The 14,386-nt window shown below is 38.8% G+C and overlaps 1 protein-coding gene across 1 annotated transcript; it reads left to right on the top strand.

Moving 5' to 3' along the window:
• The first annotated feature begins 6,695 nt into the window (after positions 1-6,695).
• LOC131327530 (disease resistance protein RPV1-like) lies at positions 6,696-8,219 on the top strand. The gene is made up of 2 exons (XM_058360686.1): positions 6,696-6,861; positions 7,269-8,219. Exons 1-2 carry the CDS (start codon positions 6,696-6,698, stop codon positions 7,937-7,939), a joined length of 837 nt encoding a protein of 278 aa, XP_058216669.1. The 3' UTR covers positions 7,940-8,219.
• Positions 8,220-14,386: the final 6,167 nt, after the last annotated feature.

The following is a 14,386-nucleotide window of genomic DNA, read 5'->3' as shown; positions in this document are numbered from 1 at the left end:
TCTTTGCATCAATATAAAGTGCTTGATTTGTTCTTTAATTTGGTGTAAAAAATTCTAAAAAATTTCTATGAAAGTATTTTATTTTTCAATCCAAAAATTCCATTGACTTTTTGCAGACCAAAAGTAATTTGGGATGGTTGAGTAGTACAAAGTATGTATTTCCCAATCGAAACAAAAAATGTGACTTTGGGTTAATTAGTTGGAATTAACGGACCAGTCGGTGGTGTTGGGTTAAATTGTGGAGTAATTATTCAGTGGTCGCGCAGTGTTCCAACACATTAATCCGCCACACGTTTCTGTGGAGTCGATATACTTTGTACTATTGAGCCCCACAAACATGTATGATAGAGCCCCACGTGACGGTGTTTCAAGACCGCTAAATATTTTTTCTAGATTTTGTGAGGGTGGTGGGAAACTAGTGGATTTCCTCTCCGTCAATAGCCAATTTAAAATTTTTCTAGATTTTGAATTTTTTTTTGTAGTTGTTACTTGTTAGTTTTACGCCAAACTTATATGGATTATTAATTTGTTTCGACAAGAGAAATCGAAAAAGTAAAAAAATTGTACTTTTACCTAAGTATTTCGAGAAATAACCACTTTTTAGTAGAAAAAGTGAAATAAGTTCAATTAGTTTGAGAAATAAGTGATTATTTCCCAAAATATTTGGGTAAAAGTAAGAAAAAATTACTTTTCTAGTTCCTCACGTCGAGACGAATCAATATTCAATATTCCATAAAAGTTTGACGCAAAACTAAGAAATGCGAAAAAAAATTCAAATAATGAGAAATCAACTCATTTTAAGTTAAGTTTAAGAACGCAGCCTAATTAAGAGTTTGGTGTATTCCCTAATTTTCTCTCGTTCCTAGACTTCTGCACGTACAAATTAGTTTTAGGAAAAAAGGTTTTGTAAATTTATTCCTTATTATTCAGATCAATTGATTTATTTTGTGACTTTCACATCACAATTCTAATGAAATTGTCCCACGTATGATGCAACCCCATTCAAATCATAACTTTTTCCTCCTTTTGACAGTAGTTGTTTTTGGTAACGTAGTCTCTGAGCCAGTTTGCGCGCACCACGAGATAGTAGAATTTGATAACCACCAATCATTAAGTTTGGATAATATACGTTCAATGGTAAAAAAATTTAAAATTTCAATACACTACGCCAAATTTTTGCATCAACGGCATTAAAACCGGCTCTCTAACCCCCCCAAAAACCCTTCGGCTTCAACATCTTCCTCCGCCACTGGGGGGAGGCACTTTGCAGTTCCATCTGTCTCGTTGCCCTTTTGGCCACCGACCTCCTTCCCACCTCGTCCTCTTCTCCGATCGTGCCGTTAGTTATCACAGTTGGTGTAGCCGGTTCTGCTCAACGGTAAGGTGCCGTCTTGGGGTTGGAGGGAGGATCGTGTGTTTTCTTCTCCGATCGTGCCGCCAGCTATCACAGTTGGTATTATCGGTTCTGCTCAACGGCGAGGTGTAGTCATTGACGTTGGGGAAATTGCAAATGGCGCGCTGGTGTGGCCGCTAGATCTGGGCTTATTATTTTCAATGGTGCTCAAAGCTTCAAAAGGTGATTCTGTGTTGGTGGTGGGCTGCTGTTTTCCGATCTTTTAGGTGGGAGACGGCGTTGGTCATTGACTACGGGTCTAGTGGTTTTGATTGCGACTTGCTTCGGGTTTTTAGGTGGTGGTTGTTCGCCTGGGTATGGTGGTCGGCGGTTGCTTTGGGCGGCGGTGGTGTGTGGTGGCTGTGTTTTAATTGGTTCGGGTTAGGTTTGGGGATTGGGCAAGGCTTGGCTCCTCTTTGATTGGGTTTGGCCCATTGATGTTCGTGATTGCATGATTTGGGCATACTAGGCCTTTTGCTCTTAATTGTTTTGATCTGGGTTTTTAAACCCATTTAGGGTGATTGGTCTTCGGCCTTTAAAGGGGTTTTGTCCCATTGGGTACTCTAAATTGGCTTCTTGCCAATTTAGTTATTGGGTCTCGGATTGGACTGATTGTTCTTCTGAACAAGACGTTATTTCCTTACTCCTAATTAGTCTTGTAACAATTTCAAAATTAATGAAATATTTTTTTGCTGTTCAAAAAAACTGGCATTAAAACCACCGATAACAGTCCCAAAACCCTCGCCGGTTAAAGTAAATTATCGCTGGTAAAAGTTCCGCCAGTAAAACAATTGTTGAAAATACAAAAACAGCAGTAAATTACCGCCGGTAAAGGTTTCTGGCTATTATAACAGCGGTTTTACTACCGCCACTAGAAGTTCTGGGAAAAAACAGGAGAGCCATGCCAACATCTACGGTTATGGATACGGTTCGTGTATTATGCTGGATTGGAAACAATATAACTACAAAAGACTAGGGAGTCGAAAGTTGCCTTAATTGTTTTTCCATCTCCACAGGTAACAACTAGAAGTTTATTACGCGCGGCATTGCAAAGGCCAAGATCATTTACGCTGCCAATGTGAGACTCAATCTGAAGATTAAGAATTTACCCTTTAGAAACAAAATAACATGTCAATGAGTCTCTGTTGGTCAATGAGTTTCTTGATTGAAAGATGAGAGCCAAGAAAGATTCAGAGTCTAGCCAAAATTGAGAAGGCCAAAATTGGGAAGGATTGATTCTGAAGACGAAGTCATTCGGGACTTTCTCATCGTTGAGTTCACTTTCTCCCCTCTTGCTTTGAGATTCCAAGGATATACGTACACTCCTTTGCTTCTCTTTTTGTTTTTCCTCATACAAACGTTTCAAGATATATTAACTTGCGAACGAAATGAAAAACTAACAAATCAAACAAGGCAAAATTTATCAGCAACAATAATTTTTAATACAGAAAAAAAATCAGCATCGGCGCTCTGAGTTTCGAAAGTTTCAAGATATAATTCCCATGATGAAGGAGCTTTCAAGTAAGGAGCATTTGGTAAGAAAATTGTAGCTCCTATCAGTTAAACGTTATTGCTTCAAACCAAAACACTTCTTTCAGGAAATATAGAAACCAGCATATGTACGTTGTTTTCGTCCACCCAACAACCTTATTCCATTCATCACATCGCCACCGGACATCATTTTATCAATGACAGGATAAATAGCGAAATCTAATTTGCACAAACTACCATGAGAGAAATAAATGACAGAGTGACTCCTTCATATCCCTTTGGTACTTAACGATTGTGTGCTACGTACGTACAACGCAAAAGAACAGGCAAATAGAAAAGCAAACCAATAGGCAAATTAAAGAAGCAAACCATTAGGAAAATAGAAGCAGGTCTATACTCCAAAGCCTAGAACAATCGTAACTGATAAGAACATTCCATATCTACGATTCTGTTTTCGATCGATTCCTTATAAATGAATGACTAATGGGCTCGATCAATGACCTACTAGTAAACTAACATCTACTGCTCATATTTCTTTTGTTTTTCATTCCCCTCCAACAACAAACAACGGGCCTTTTACTCTCTTGCTCTTGCTCTTACAAGCTCCATTCCTCGCTCAACGCGTCAAAATCAAGACTGAAACTTGGTAGTTGCTCCAAGTACTCCAATATAGGAACTAGTTCTACAGTATCCGCATCAACGTCAGAAAGCATCTGCGAATAATTTCCTTGCTCCTCCGCTTCTGAAAAGTCTTCAACGAAAGGTGTTGGCACTGTCGGGCCGAGAAGCCAAGAATCAAGACCGATACTACTTGGTAGCTGCTCTGACTCCAATATAGAAACTAGTTCCTCATGAAGATCCGCATCCGACATGGAAGAAAGCATTTGTGAATAATTTCCTTGCTTCTCCGCTTCCAAAAGTTCTTCTGAGAGAGGTGTTTGGGCAAGCCCAGATAGGGTTTGAGGGTCCAACGCATCAAAATCAAGATCCGCATCCATGTCAAAAAGCATTTGCGAATAATTTTCTTGCTTCTTCGCTTCTGAAAGTTCTTCCGAGGAAGGTGTTTGGACAAGCCCAGATAGGGCTTGAGGGTCTAGCGCATCGAAATCAAGATCCGCATCCATGTCAAAAAGCATTTGCGAATAATTTCCTTGCTCCACCGCTTCTGAAAATTCTTCCGAGAAAGGAATTGGGGGAAGCCAAGATAGGGTTCGGGGGTCCGACGCATCAAAATCAGGACCGATACTTGTTAGCTGCTCCGACTCCAGCATAGGACGTAGTTGTTCAAGATCCACATCCACGTCGGAAAGTATCTGTGAATAATGTCCTTCCTTCTCCGCTTCAAAAAGTTCTTGCGAGTAAGGAACTATATTTTCTGTTTCCAGTGCTTCCACCTTCTGTTCTTGCTCAAACACCTCCTTCCTCGCACGCTTTGCGGGCCTCGGGACCTCAACATTCTTTACTTTCTTCGGAGATTTCTTGTTGTCTTTTGAGTTATATATTTTCTTTATCCTACAAAGAACATATTCTGATCCTTTAGGCGATTGCTTATTCCTAGTCGAAGTAGTACCATTACCGCCATACAAAGAGAACTCGTGCATGATCCAACGGCCTCCTTCCCCGCTCTCGTCCATCGCTCCCGATCCGTTCTTGATCCGAAAACGCAGCATCCTCTTGTACCCTATCACACGACGCTTTTTGTCAAGTATTCGTACAGGACCGGTCTCTCCGTGCCACGAGCCACAACCGGCCGTTCTAGCTGTCCGTTTGTTGCTACCGGTGGCCTTGATCAGCTTCGTGAGAACGTAGACGCTGCCTTCTTCCCACGGGTCGTTCTTGGTGAAAATCTGCCACGGGGCTTTGTTTCCGGTCCCGTAAATCTCGCGCTCGAAAACGACATCGCAAGGCAGGGCTTTACCCTTGGACTTGCTCTCAAGATAGTCGATAACAAGTTCTTGGTCTGTAGGCGTAAACTTATAACCCACTGGTACGCTCATGTCTTCTTCTTGATCTCTCACCACTCTACTCTCTCTCTCTCCTCTCTCTAATCTTTGGCTCTCTCTCTCTCTCATCTCACATTAGTCCAAGTAATGTGATGGGATATATATAGGACAATCAAAAGTCGGCTATGTATGTACTTACTAGAGTAGTAGTGTACTATCTCCGTCCGCGGTTACTTGTTCCCTACGAAAAGAATTGTAATTTCTCGGAAAAAAAATACGTCGTGTATCATTTTTTGAATTTCTTTGCATCAATATAAAGTGCTTGATTTGTTCTTTAATTTGGTGTAAAAAAATTCTAAAAAATTTCCATGAAAATATTTTATTTTTCGATCCAAAAATTCCGTTGACTTTTTGCAAAGGAAAAGTAATTTGGGATGGTTGAGTAGTACAAAGTATGTATTTCCTAATCGAAACCAAAAACGTGACTTTGGGTTACTTATTTGGAATTAACGGACCAGTCGGTGATGTTGGGTTAAATTGTGGAGTAATTATTCAGTGGTCGCGCAGTGTCGCAACACCTTAATTCGTCACACGTTTTTGTGGAGTCAATATACTTTGTACTACTGAGCCCCACGCAAACATGTATGACAGAACCTCACGTGACGATGTTTCAAGACCGCTAAATATTTTTTCTAAATTTTGTGAGGGTGGTGGGAAACTAGTGGATTTCCACTCCCGTCAATAACCACCAATCAATAATTGTGGATATTATACGTTCAATGGTAAAGAATTTAAATTTTCAATATACATTTTGAACTTAATTAGGAATACCCCGTTTACAAACTCTGTGCTTGTTTCATGAATATGGAAACACTTTTTGCAAATGAATTGCTGTCAATCGGAAGGCATGGATTGAACAATGCTAACAAATACAAATAAAAAATAAAAAATTTTGAATAAGGATAAAAAAAAAAAAAAGAAGAAGTAATCCACAATACCAGTTTAGTATAATTTTTTCTTTTGAAACGCAATAAAGTAATCGGAAGGCATGGAAATAAGGGAAATGATTTTGTCACTCCCTTTTTTGTTAACGCCACTCCCCTGCAAGTGTATTTTGCACCAAAAATACATTTGCAGAGGAGTGGCGTTAACAAAAAATGGAGTGACAAAATCAGCAGCCGAAAATAAAGGTATTATTTTCCAAAACTGAAAGTACGCAAGACAAATGTACACATTCATTTTTAAGCAAGCAAATACAAAAGCGATTTAGTTTTATATGAGGAGTATTAATCATCCCTAATTTTCTAATTTTTTTTATTTTTTAATTGAGAGAGAGAGAGAGAGAGAGAGAGAGAGAGAGAGAGAGAGAGATGTATTAGGAACATGGAGAGTTACTTCATTAGATAAAAAACAAAGATTTAAATAAATATTGGAATATCATACTTTTTAGATTTTTTTTATTTGCTTCGTTATCTTGTAACATCTTTCATAATTGCAAACAAATTACCCTGTGTTTGGAATCACGGAAAGGAAAAATTATTCTGATTGGAATTACGGTTAAAGAGTGTTCAGTTCAACTCCTCCCTGAATTACTCCATGGTTAAACCTAGAAGATGCATAATCCAAGAGTTACTTCATTATACAGCGCTGGTTCGCTCTGGAATTCACACTTGTCGAGCAGATGATGGAATTGAGAGAGGGCACAATATGCAGTCAGAATGTCAACGAGCCACCGAAGAATCCAGTGTTTCAGTAATTGTCTTCTCGAAAGGCTATGCTTCTTCGGGACGGTGCCTACCTTGATGAACTTCTAGATGTTCTCCAACGCTGGAAGGCAGTTGGACACAAAATATTGCCGGTGTACTACAATGTGGACCCATCTGAAGTTGGGAAGCAGACTGGGAGTTTCGGAGAAGCGTTTGCTAATCATGAAGAACAATTCATTTCAACAACAGATGGAAGGGAAAGGATTTGATGGAAAACGTGGAGAGGTGGAGAGCAGGTCTCAGGGAAGTTGCAAAATTAAGAGGGATGGTCTTGCAAAATCAATCTGATGGGTAAATGTCCCGGAATTCTTTATAAGGCACCATTGGGCTGTATGTGCCCGTAATTTCATTCAGATGTTGCCCACACATAGTTTTGCAGTATTTACATAAAGATTCTGACAGGAACATGATACATATTAATTAGAAAAGAGTTCGAAATCAGTCTAGAAATATTGTTCTAGCGGCTGGTAGTTTTCTTGATAGTTTCCCTTTCCATGTGTTTGTAAGAAACATGAAATCCTTACTCTGCTCTTTTGTTTTTTGTATTGTTGATCAAAATCTGTAGGCATGAATCGAAGTTCATCCAGGAAATTATCAAAGAGATCTCGAACAAACTGAATCGTAGGGGTCTTGGGTGTTACCCAATACCAGATTGGAATTGATTCTTGAGTTGAGAGCATAAATTATTGGTTACAAAATGGGCAACTGATGCTGGTATTGGGGTGTTCGCCGGGATTGGTGGAATAGGGAAGACTACCATTGCCAAAACTGTCTATAACTCAAATTTTGACAGGTTTGAATGCAGTAGCTTTCTTTTAGATATTAGAGAGACTTCTAAACAGCCCAATGGTTTGGTACATTTACAAGAACAACTACTTTCAGATATTTCGAGGTGTGGAAAACTAAAAATTGGCAGTGTTGATGAAGGAATGATTAAGATTAAAAATGCAGTAAGTTACAGAAGGGTTCTCGTTGTTCTTGACAATGTGGATCAACTGGATCACTTGAATGCAGTACTTGGAATGCGAGACTGGTTTTGTCCAGGAAGTAAGGTTATTATAACAAAGCGTTATGAGAAACTGCTGAAACCATATAAAGTTGACGAGACCTTTAAGGTTAAAGAAATTGATTATAATGAGTCACTGCGGCTCTTCAGTTGGCATGCCTTTAGACAAGCACATCCTATTGAATGTTTCATGGAGTACTCAAAAAGTGTACTCCAACAGTGCAAAGGACTCCCTCATGCTCTTAAACTGTTGGGTTCTTCTCTCCGTGATAGAAGTGCACAGGAATGGGAGACTTCATTGGAAGAAATGGAATCATTCACTGGAAATCAGATCCTATAAACACTGGCAATTAGCTTTATGTCCTTACAAGATGATCACGACAGGAAATTATTCCTCCACATTGCTTCATTTTTTGTTGGGAAGGACAAGGAATATGTGGTCAAAATGCTGGATGAATGTAATTTCTATACAACAGTTGGAATTGAAAACCTTGTGGATAGAGGCCTCATAACAATTGGAGAAGGGAATAAGTTGATTATGGATCAACTGCTCCGCGACATGGCTAGAAGAATTGTACACAAAGAGTCACCCAATGAGCCTGGGAAGAAGAATTGTACACCAAGAGACACCCAATGAGCCTGGGAGACGTAGCATAGTGTGGGATCGTGAGGATGCTTTCCATGTATTGAGTAACAAAACTGTAAGAAAGATCTTTCCTATTGCACCCTCAAAAGAAGAGATAAAAGAAACACTAGCTTTCTTATTTGTGTGTATGTGCTTCTGTAATTATGTTTGCATGCTTTTTACCTGACCATTCTTTATGCGCTACTAGGGTACAGAAAGGGTTCAAGGCCTCATCTTCAATATGCGTATATTGAGGAAAGCTAAATCTTCCATGTCAGCTACCAATGTTAGAGATAGGGCGGATTTGTGACTACAAAAGCATATTCTATTTGGAAATCCATTGAATGGTTCAACAGGAATTTGGTTTAGATCCCCTTGGCATGATTACTGAACTGACCTGAGTTACGACAATAAATCAAGGAGTTTTATGAGCTTGCGACGACTAATAGTTTTTCGTTGATGAAGCCAGTACCGTGCCATTCTACTAATCGAAACGAATCATGGGAGTGCCATACGGTTTCAGAAATTTAAAATCAACGAATGCAATAGTTACTATGTAGAACCGATTGTCCATTTGTGGAGATCAAATTGTAACAAAATTACGAAGTGATATGTCCATAATTTCATCTTTCCGTTACAAGAATGTTTTCCCTGACATGAAGGCAAACAGAAAAAACAGGAGAGCCATGCCAACATCTACGGCTATGGATACGGATAGGGTATAATGCTGGATTGGAAACAATATAACTATAGGAGACTCGGGCGTCGAAAGTTGCCTTAATCGTTTTTCCATCTCCACGGGTAACAACCAGAAGTTTATTACGGAGAATTGCAAAGGCCAGATCATTTGCGCTGCCAATGTGAGACTCAATCTAAAGATTGAGAATCTACCATTAAGAAACAAAATAACATGTCAATGAGTCTCTGTGTCGAAACGAATATGAGGCTAGTGCTAGCGTTGAAGGGATGCCGCCATCAAGCTAATTGTTTTCAAAATCCTGTTTAATCAAAATCATATCAAGAAGCCAAAATTGAGTAATGCAGGTTGAGAATTGTCAATATTTCTCATTAGAATTAGCATCTGGTCTAGCATAGCATCCACATATAATGTGTCTTCCTCGCGCACACTCTTGGTTCGCCTTATTGGGCAGAGGAAAAACCAGAGTTACATCAAGCTTGGGTTGCTATCAAGGGATGTGCTCCCACGAAATGAGCTCTCGATGAGTTTTCTTCGAGCCGTTGAGAGCTTTTCTTTTTTTTTCCAAAACAAAAAATGAGCTCTCAACAGCTCGAAGAATACTCATTGTTAAATACGCACACAATCACGTTCACTATACATTTTTATGGACTGTAAAAATATCAATACATAAATAAAAATCAAATACGGGACTGTTAGCTTTTGATATAAACACAGTCTCACAAAGAGAACTTATGCTTTGGGATTCCAACGATATCAACTTGCGAAAGAAATGCAAAACTAACAAATCAAACAAGGAAAAATTTATCAGCAACAACTTGAGAGCCCAACACATCAAAATCGAGATCGAAACTTGGTAGCGGCTCCCACTGCAATATGAAAACTAGTTCTTCAAGATCCGCATCCATGTCCGAAAGCCTTTGTGAGTTATTTCCCTGCCTCTCCACTTCCTAAATATCTTCTGAGAAAGGTGTTGGGACAAGCCCGGATAGGGTATGAGGGTCCAAGGCATCAAAATCAAGACCGAAACTTGTTAGCTGCTCCGACTCCAATATAGGAACTTATTCTTCAAGATCCGCATCCATGTCAAGAAGCATTCGTGAATAGTTTCCTTGTTTCTCCATTTCCGAAAATTCTTCCGAGGAAGGTGTCGGGGGAAGCCAAGATAGGGTTTGAGGGACTGACACCTCAAAATCAAGACCGAAACTTGGTAGCTACTCCAACTCCAATATAGGAACTTATTCTTCAAGATCTGCATCCATGTCAAGAAGCATTTGTAAATAGTTTCCTTGCTTCTCCGCTTCTCAAAATTCTTCAGAGAAAGGTGTCGGGGGAAGCCAAGATAGGATTTGAGGGACCAACACATCAAAATCAAGACCGAAACTTCGTAGCTGCTCCAACATAGGAACTTGTTCTTCAAGATCTGCATCCTTGTCGGAAAGCATCCGCGAATGATTTTCTTCCTTCTCCACCTCCGAAAGTTCTCGCGAGTAAGGAACAGTTTCTGTTTCCGATGCTTCCACCTTCTGTTCTTCCTCAGACTCCCTCCTAGTACGCTTTGCGGGTTTTCGGAGCGTAACATCAGCATCGCAAGCAGCAGCAGCCGCCTCAACATTCTCTGCTCTCCCCATAGATTTCTTGGTGCACTTTACGTTCCTCGGAAATATCTTGGTGTCTTTTGAGTCGTATTTTCTTTTTATCCTACAAAGAACATATTCTCCTTTAGGCCATTGTTTGAACTCATGCATGATCCAACGGCCTTTTTCCATCGCTCTTGATTCGTCCGTGGTCCGAAACACATCGTCCTCTTGTACCCTATCAGTTTAGGATCGGTCTGTTCATCGTATATTGGTTCAGGACCGGTCTGTTGGTCGTATATTGGTAAAGGACTGGTCTCTCCGTGCCACGAGCCACAGCCGGCCATTCTAGCTATCCGTTTGTCGCTACCTTTGGCCTTGATCAACTTGGAGAGAACGTAGACGCTGCTTTCTGTCCACAGGTTGTTTTCGGTGAAAATCTGCCACGGAGCTTTGTTTCCAGTCCCGTAAATCTCATGCTCGAAAACGACGTCGCAAGGCAGGGCTTTACCCTTGGACTTGCTCTCAAGATAGTCGATAACAAGTTCTTGGTCTATAGGCCTACACTTATAACCCACTGGTACGCTCATATCTTGTTCTCGATCTCTCACCACTCTCTCTCTCTCTCTCTCTCTCTCACTCACGTTGTTAGTCCAGGTAATGTGATGGGATATATATAGGACAACAGAAAGTAGGCTATGTATATACTTACTAGAGTAGTAGTGTACAATCTCCGTTTGCGGTTACTTGTCCCCTACGAATAGAATTGTAATTTCTCGGGAAAAAAAAATTACGTTGTGTATCATTTTTTGATTTTCTTTGCATCAATATGAAGTGCTTGATTTGTTCTTTAATTTGGTGTAAAAAAATTCTAAAAAATTTCCATGAAAGTATTTTATTTTTTGATTTAAAAATTCCGTTGACTTTTTGCAGACCAAAAGTAATTTGGGATGGTTGAGTAGTACAAAGTATGTATTTCCTAATCGAAACAAAAAACGTGACTTTGGGTTAATTAGTTAGAATTAACGGACCACTCGGTGGTGTTGTGGATCGAGATCGAGAGAGAGCCGGGTTTTCCCGGTGCCGGTTGCTCCCATTATGAACACAACCTTCTTCTTGTTGAATGCATGGGAGTTGATGATATGGAAATTCATGGTTGAGACTTGATGAGATATTGCTAGCTACGTTGGATAGCTTCTTTTTTTTTTAAGAATGATGACAATACTAGATCCAAAATGGTACTTTTATACTAGATTTTGTGGGCCCTTACTTTGTGGGTCCTTACTGGGTCTATCATGGAAACTTTCGTCTTGTAAAGCTTACTAAGGAGATATCCCGTGCATGAAATATCAATTGATCGGATATTATGTTCCGGCGAATCGAAGGCGTCTCTCTATATATTGGACCCAAGGTGGTCACTTTTAAAAAAAAAAAACTCGAAAGAAGGTGGTAACTTGAACACCCAAAAAAAAAATTCTTAAGAATATAAGTAATATTTATAGTTTAATTCTAGTTTAGCTCTTTCATGAACACCCAAACCAAAATTATTTGAACATCCAACCCAAAAACATTTGAACACTCAACCCTAAAAAATAGCCCACAAATCAATCCGATGTAATAAAGTGCAATCTACGCAATCAAATAGGGGTTCAATGGATGAAAAATTACTTGGTTACTTATATCAAGCGATGTATTTGATATCACTGATAATGAGGCTATTATGCAATTGTTTCAAAATATGAAAATGCGTCGAGGGGAATTGTAATATCCTACTCTTCCGTTCCAAAAGGTTAGTTCATTGTAATAATAAAAAATTTAAAAAAAAACGTGCAATTTTTGGATTAAAAATAAAGTAATTCCATTTATAAGTTTTCAAATTTCTTCATATGTCGAGGGCAATTGTAATCCTACTCATCCGTCCCAAAAAGTTAGTCCACTGCATAAAGACGTGCAATTTATGATAAAAATTAAAGTAATTCCATACATAATTTTTCAAATTTCTTCTCACCAAAAAGAATCTTATTCGGTGCAAAAGAATTTGAAAAATTGTGAATGCGAGTACTATATTTTTGGATTCATTGCACGTCTATTCACAATAGACTAACTTTTTGAGACATAGGGAGTATATATTTTCCAATTTTGAGGGGCATTGTTTTTATTAATAGACAAATTTTTGTTTATAGATACTTGTGGTCGTAAAAAATTTTGAACACCTTTTTTTAGAATTTCTGGAGCCACCACTATCGTCGGACTTCAAAATTTTGACTGATCATATATTTGTCTAGACAACAAATAGTATGAGACTTTTAGAATTTACCGTTGATCATCATTTTCTTAGATAAAATTTGACTTTCAGAATGTATCGTTCATTTCATTACAAAAAATTATATTCGATCTTATGGCAACCGGCATAATTTTCTTTGAGGACCCTACCAGATGAACAGTTTAAATAATGAGTTGGTCCACAACCCATCTTAAATTAATTTAGAGCAATTCATATTGAAGAATCTAAACCTTATCCATTGATTCTTGTCCAATTTGATGCTCTCTTTGACAACACACACTCAAACACACATAAGCGGTGGGTCTCACACACACTACTCATTTATACAGATTTTTTTTTCCTAATTTAAACAAACGATTCCTTCATTGTAGTAACAGAAAAAAGTAATATTAATGGTGTAAATAACAATTTACTACAATAAAATCTTAGCAAAGAGGAAACAACATAAATGGTTTAACCTTTAATAAGGAAAATTAACAAGTTTAACAAGTCTCACAAACATTAATTCATTGCATAAATATGTTGTGTGGGGTCATGTGTATGACAACATTAGTGCATGTATGTAGACATCAAACAGTAATCCAGTTGGTTGGTGGATTTACTCCTTTTGGAATTTACCTGTGTTTGATTATTGTGGTCGTAATTAAAAAGGTAATTTCTTGTGAAACCTTATCCATGTTTTTTAGATAAGTACTATTGTTACTCCATTTGAACAATCATTTGCTACTTACTTTTCCATACCCAGAACTCTTGGTATCTTGCTAAAAATTGACTCGCTAATTAATCGGGAACACAAATCTAATCGTCTGTGAGCGAGGGAGTGCTCCAATTGAAGTCGGGAAAAAAATCTTATATATGAATTAACTCAAGTCAAGTATTTACGGTACGCGGGCGGGAGTCGAATTTCACACAACAAGCTTCCTGAAATTCCTAGTTGTCATGTGACTACCATTTGCACTTTTTGTGTATAAATTAATAAAATAAATCTTAGAAATGAGTACTTTGAGGACTCTAGCAAGCCATAAAATTTGTTTGATTTTTCTTTATCTTTAATTATAATGGAGCCAACATTATTTTATCATATCGGAACTGTTGGGAGTTCATCCGATACATCAATCCGTCACTGCGTGCTCAAGGCCCAATTTGTATGAGCGTAACGGCAAAGAGTCTACCACATTACTTGGGCCCAATATTCATTAAATAACTCATATCCACTTAAAAGGAAGTGGTGAGCCATCCAATTGTATATTAAGGTCCAACTCTTTTTCTGTTTATCCGATGTGGGACTCAACGTTCACACATGTTCTAACAAATTAATCTCCCCCTCATGTGTGAACCGAACATTGGGCCTTAACCTCTCTCTGCATCCAAGCTCCCCCTTGATTCTGATCTACAACTCTTAACCCTATCTCCCGAACTGGGCTTATTCTGCACCCACTCCATCGATTCAGAGTCATCTCAATTGGAAGCCAACGTGCCTAGTCACCGGCACTATGCTCCCCGACGAGAACTTCATTGAGAGCCAATGTACTCATTAATTCAATAGCACCATGCTCCCCAACAAGTCAACTCCATCGACAATGAGCCATCCAATACAGCACTCC

The sequence above is a fragment of the Rhododendron vialii genome, chromosome 5a, assembly GCF_030253575.1.
Source record: "Rhododendron vialii isolate Sample 1 chromosome 5a, ASM3025357v1".
In the NCBI taxonomy this organism is placed as follows: domain Eukaryota; kingdom Viridiplantae; phylum Streptophyta; class Magnoliopsida; order Ericales; family Ericaceae; genus Rhododendron; species Rhododendron vialii.
The sequence above is the reverse complement of the archived record's forward strand: the minus strand, read 5'-3'. Positions and strand labels throughout refer to the sequence as shown.